At 34.9% G+C, this 6,378-nt stretch overlaps 1 protein-coding gene across 1 annotated transcript; it reads right to left on the reverse strand.

Moving 5' to 3' along the window:
* Nucleotides 1–1,517: 1,517 nt before the first annotated feature.
* PTH (parathyroid hormone) lies at nt 1,518–3,977 on the reverse strand. Its single transcript, XM_019652830.1, has 3 exons — nt 3,918–3,977; nt 1,950–2,050; nt 1,518–1,831 (listed from the first exon to the last, which is right to left on the reverse strand). Exons 1-3 carry the CDS (start codon nt 3,960–3,962, stop codon nt 1,570–1,572), a joined length of 408 nt encoding a protein of 135 aa, XP_019508375.1. The 5' UTR covers nt 3,963–3,977; the 3' UTR covers nt 1,518–1,569.
* Nucleotides 3,978–6,378: the final 2,401 nt, after the last annotated feature.

Genomic DNA, 6,378 nt, shown 5'->3' on the forward strand with positions numbered 1-6,378 from the left:
GTCCATCATCTCAGAAAATGCTATTGGACAGCATTGATTTAAATATGTCCGGGTTCTGTATTTTACATTCCTGAGGTATCCTGTACTTTTCTTTCATAGCGCTTATCAAAGTTAATAATGAATTACTGTCTGTCTTCCCTACTAAACTGTAGGCCCCGGGGAAGACAGGAGCTATGTCCATTTTGCTTACCAGTATATGCCCAGTGCCTAATACAGTACATGACAAATAATGGACACTAGGTAGATATTTACCAAATGAGGAATGAAGTTACATTCTAAAAAAATACATAAATTCTGTTCCTTGCAATATGGAGCTCAGACTAGAAATATGATCAGTGGGTTTGTGTATAGACAAATGCTTTTACATTCAAGTTTCAGACCACTTTCCTTGCTGATCATTTCATTCCCTTTCCTGCAATGAAGAGGATAGTAGTATTTAGCTGCTGTAAAATTTGGCCACCTAGTCTTTTGGTAATATTAAAAGGACGGAATTCAAAATATGAAATACATGATTAAAAAAAAACATTTTGAGGGCTGGCCGAGTGGCTCAGCTGGTTAAGAGCTCGCTTGGGAACACCAGCTCTGAGCAGCAGGGCTGTGGTTCAGATCCCACATTGAGGGCCAGTGATGCTTGCCCTCTACAGCTAAGATGGTGAACAACAGCTCGACCTGGAGCTGGGCTGCTGTGAGTTGCCGGCATCAGCGTAGGCTGCAGCGGGGCTGCAGTGGGCTGTCGTGAGCTACTTGAGTGGCTGGCAGCCGGCGTGAGCGGCTGGTAGCTGGTGTGAGTTACCAGGAGCCGCTGTGAGCAGCCAACCAATGACGGTGACCAATTGCCTCACCTGGGAAGAGCGCAATGATAATACCAACATGGGCCAGTGAAGCGACATCCTCTACAACTAGACTGAAGAACAAAACAGCAATTTGTCTACCTGCCTGTTCCCCTTCCCCAATTCCCCAACGCTATTACCCTCCCCGCAATTCCCCAATAAAAAAATCTTTAAAAAAAAACCATTTTGATGATGGATGTTAGCTGAGCCTATTGTGATAATTTCACAATATATCAAACCATCACGCTGTATGCCTTAAACTTACACAGTGATGCATGTCAGTTATTTCTCAACAAAACTGGGAAAAAAAGGTTTTGCATTGTTCTTCCTAGTCACGATCAATTTAAACATACTAGTGTTACTCATAACCCAAAAGACAGTCTTATAACAAGTGAGAAACACTTAATTTCATTTATTTAGAATAATGATCATTAAATTTTTATTTTGCATTGTAAGATGGGAGAGAGGTCAAAGAATGCCATTTTATTCTTTTATAAATTATGCAATAACATAATTTAAGTAGAATAAACAATAGAAACAGAATAATTGAAACAGCTCCTAACTGAATAAAAGTAGAATCAAAATAATCAATTAAAATTATAGCTATCATGGCTAGCAATGAATTTTGGTAATATTAGAAACATTGGCACTTGGTAATCTTAATAGAACTTGAAAACATTAGCAGCATGTAATATCACTGCCCTATGCTGTCTAGGGCAGTGCTCTGATAGGTCTGTTTTCATTGGGATTTCGCTTTAATTAATACATCCACGTCAGCTTTGTCTGCTTCTCCAAGACTTTTTTGATGGCTCTCAACTGGAGCATTGTCCTCCTTTTTTCGAGGTCTCGGGGAGCCACCATCTCTGTGAGCTAGAGAAGTTCCGAGGGCAACAAAATTATGCACATCCTGCAGCTTCTTCCGCAGCCATTCCACCCTTTCCATCGAGTTCAGATGTTTACCCAGGTTATGCATCAGCTGTATTTCACTCACAGATCTCTTCCTGTAGGAAACAGAAACAGAGAGGACTACTCCATGAGCTCCCTTCTTCCAATCATAAAGCCAGCCTGAAACGTCCAATTTCCATGCCCTCCCCGTGCAGAACAGGACTCAGTACTCACTTAATAGGTTTCCCATCTGATTTGGCAAACAAACAGATGGCAAACATGACGATCATTACTTTAGCCATGTCTTTTGCAGACATCATCTTCACTAAAAAGGAAAAGCAAAATGCAGGTATTTTAAAATAGTTTTACTATTCCAAACTATACAATTAAATTTAGTAGTTTACATTTATAACTATACCACTATGCACAGTAGCTAACTGGATTGGTTTTCATGGGAGACTTTTGGAATCACCCCCTTTATTTTACAGATATATTAGTATATATTATACATACACATGCTTTGACTTAGAAATTAGATTAGTTTTACTTAGGTATCTTTTTGCGAGTTCCTGTGCAAGTTTTAATATGTGAATTTTAAGCCATATGAGGAAGGAAAAGCTTACTTTTTATAATTTCCTCCCACATTTTATGTTAGTTATGACTAAATGCTTATAATTTGCTTGAAAGTGGCTAATTCTCTTAATTAGGTAATTCATTAACACTGTTTATTTACTTAGCAAATTTCTTTTTCATTAGGCACTTCATTTCACTGCAATAATAACCATAAATACCAAATTAATCAGTTCTGATTTAGAGATTTTTGCTGAATTAATGCACACTTCTCCCACCATTAAAAAGAGTATGTCAAAGTTTTTAAAAATCACCTAATTAATTACTTGTTATATGGATTTAGAGCTTTAGCTTCATATTAAATGCTTGTCTATATTATTTCTTCAGCTTATTAACAATCTTGTTTGAGTATAAATTTTAGCACTTTCCTCCTTTGCTCATAAAGCTTTTCATCTCAAATAGTAAAGTCTTATCTTACTCTGTATTTCAATAATTGCAAAGCCTAATAGTAAAGTCTTATCTTACTCTGTATTTCAATACTTGCAAAGTCTATTATTATAGAAGTGCTTTTCCTTCATGCTTAATATTCTCCATTTTCACAAACATATAGAGTGGCTATGTACTCATATTTTCAAGGAAAACAGCATACTTTAGAAGTATAATAAGAAACATTATAATCTACTATATTTATGTTCACTGTGAAATATAAAGTCATTGATGGGGCAACAAATGCATATTCTCCAATTTTGGTTTATGTTTAAAAAACAAGGCGCTGTAGCTAGAGAAGAGGGGCATTGGTGTCTAACTCCAGGTTTGTCATATTCACCTAATGACTTCAGACATCTGTACTTTGCTTCTTTGCTCTTAATAGAGTCAAACTTCTTACAAGAAATGTCATGAAAAAGGTAAAAATCAGTTGTAAAACACCCTTAAAATTCATGTACAGTTTTCAGAATAGAAAATTAGAAAAGACTTTATGTAAAGGGACTGAACATTCAGCAGTAAAACTGAGTTTCTCCAAGTATAGTAGTATACAGATAGAGCTGTTTAGGAGTCATGAAACAATCTAGATAAGGGTATTCTGAAGGAGAAATTGAATTTTAGCTCAACTTAATAAATTCACATTGATTAAATCAATTATTCATTCCTCTTTAGTCTGTTTTATTTTAAAATTTCAATAAGATGCCCTTAAAGCCTATCATGCCAAATTTTAATTATTTTTGTGTAATTTCAGATGAGTGTAGAAAAAGCAAGGCATCTCAAAAAACTCTAATCACAAAAATAAATGATTTAAGAGTATTTTAGTAGCAGAAATTTATTTTTTATTATGACACTTTATATTAAACATAATTCAAACCCTCCCTTAACATTTTACCTTGAACAAACAGCATGGTATTTGTAGAAAATGATATACATTAAATAATAGCTTGATCATTAAGAAAAATTCTCATGAAATTTAAAAGAGAAAAATAAAAATTACTCACCACACAATGTCTTAGGACAAGGTCTTTCAGGTGTATTAGCAGCTGATGCTTTCTGAAAGTTGAGTAAACTTGAGAAAGCTGATGAATTGGACTGTAGACCCTTAAATGTGACTTTTATATATAGGTCTTCCACTCACCAAGAGAAGTTTTTTTTATTGTCACAGATAACATCACTCCCAATTCCCTGGATCATAACTAGAAGATCAGAGCAACAGACACCCCCATTGGGCGGAGCCCACTCCTCTTAAGTTTTAGATAACTGAATATTAAAAAGAAAATAGTGTGGGGCGAGGAAAAAGATTTATGCAAACATTTCTAACAAATATTAAATTGTAATTCTGACTGGATTAATGAATTTATATTATAAAAAACTGATTTCAAACATTTATAGTAAAGTCATCCTTTTATTTGAAAGTAAACTCTGAAAATAAGTATATTTGTTATAATCATATTACTGATAGAATGATGAGAATTATAATAAATCATATTATGTTATTCTTACTTTACAAGTCATTTCCAACTAAGTCATATCATTCCTGGTCATCTTTGAAAAACATAGTAGATACAGTGCTTTTCTTAAATGAGATATTTTCTTAAATATTTTCTTAAAAATAAGTATTTTCTTAAAAATATTTTGAGAAAATGCTCTTAGTATATAATGAATTTTAAAGGCTTCAAAAGTGATATTACTTAAAAACTTATTTAACTTACATTTTATTCATTCATTTTAATTTGCAATAAAAACATTTGATAAGCGCTAACTATATGCTAGACTTTACATATTTATCCTACAGCAGCCCTTTCAATAAATACTATCATTAGTCCCATTTTCATATGAGGAAACTGAGGTTTGGAAAGTGGAGAAAATGAAATTCAACAAAGGTTTTTATGACTCCAGAGCCATTTTGATTTTTACAACCTCAGTTTTCCCCCTAGAAATGTAGCCCTTCTTTGAACTACAGCCTTTAATTTGCCTAGCCTCTCATGGCCTCTTTGCCCAGGGGTTGGGTCTTGATTCTCGTGTTCCCCAGCTGATGATTGAGGACCTGCTCCAAAACCCAGTGGAGGCATAGTGCTGCCACCTGTCTGATTTCAAATATGGCTACTCCCTGGTCCCCATCAATCAGGTCAAACCCCTTGAATACCCTTGGTATATCAAGGGTTCATTTAGGCAGCTTGTCTTCCAATTAAAGTGCCAGAATTGGATCAGTTCTCTGCTCTGGTCCTATCTAGGCTTCATGTTATCTCTTTCCTGCTAACCTTCATCAAGGTTTGACTCCAAATCACATAAGAGCCAGTTTGAACAGTACCTGTATGGAGTCTAGAATAAGAGATATGTGTTAGTCCTGCTCTGGGAAATTCTCTACACTGGGCAAATATCACTTGGAGTGTATGTCCAAGCTCCATTTTAGAAGTATTAGGGACAAACTGCAACACGTCTGAAGTATATGAACCAGGTTGTTTAAAATGTTGGAAAACATGACATAGAAGAAGTAGTTGAATGAAAGAGGAAAACTCTGGAGAAGAAAAGGGTTGGGATGACTATAGAGCTGTTTTTAATTCTTTATAGGGCTACCATAAGGAAGAAGGAATATTCTCTGTGGTTTAAGAAGGAAGGACAATAAATTGGTAACTACAATATGGCCTCAGGGATAGACAAGACATCTGAGGAATATAATCAATAATATTGTAAATATTTTTTGGGGGGCCAGATGGACTCATGTCTTGTTAGGGAGACCACTTCATAGACGGTGTAGAGGCCTGACCGCCACACTGTATATCTGAAGCTGATGTAGAATAATATTGTATGTCAACTATAATTTTATGTACATATAGTCACGAGATGTGGAAGTATAGTGTGGGAACGGAGTCAATAAAATTGTAATAGATATATATGATATCAGAGGGGCAGTGGATGGGGGGAGGGAAGTTGTCACTTTGTGAGGGGTGAAAAGGATAACTATTGCATTGTTTTGTACACCTGAAACTAATAAATAAATTTAAAAAAAGAAAGGACAGACTTCAGTTGTTAAAGACTACAAGGAGGCAGATTTGGGATCAACTTGGATATAATTTTTTAAATAAGGAATCAATTACCTTATAAGTAGTGAGTTCCCCATGACTAGAAGTGTTCAAGTAGAAGCTAGATGAGCATTTATCAGGGATATTATAGAGATTCCTACATAGCAGAGGATTGAACTAGATAACCCAGAGTTCCCTTTCAACTGTAAAAATCTATTGTTTTGATCTTTTTAAAGATCTCTTCTGATGCAGTCTATACATAAAATTTGTGTATCACTTTTTTTTGTTATACTTACTCTGTTGAGATGTTGAGAGAAAGGAGAATTGGAAATGGAAATGGTTTTATAAACACACTTTTTCATTGTTATTATAAAGCCATGTTTAACATTTTAATTTGTAGATTTTCTCCACTTCTTTGGGTAAGTTTGACATAACTGACAGCCTTCTAGGAGTGATGCAATTAGTGAGTTCACTGTCTTCCTCCTATTTCAAGTATTTAAGAATAAATTGTCATGTTGAAGACAACCACAATATTAAACAAGTTTTACAGAAAAATAAAGCAAACAATTGAGATAATATGCATTCTT

The sequence above is a fragment of the Hipposideros armiger genome, unplaced genomic scaffold (genome assembly GCF_001890085.2).
Source record: "Hipposideros armiger isolate ML-2016 unplaced genomic scaffold, ASM189008v1 scaffold_188, whole genome shotgun sequence".
Taxonomy (NCBI): domain Eukaryota; kingdom Metazoa; phylum Chordata; class Mammalia; order Chiroptera; family Hipposideridae; genus Hipposideros; species Hipposideros armiger.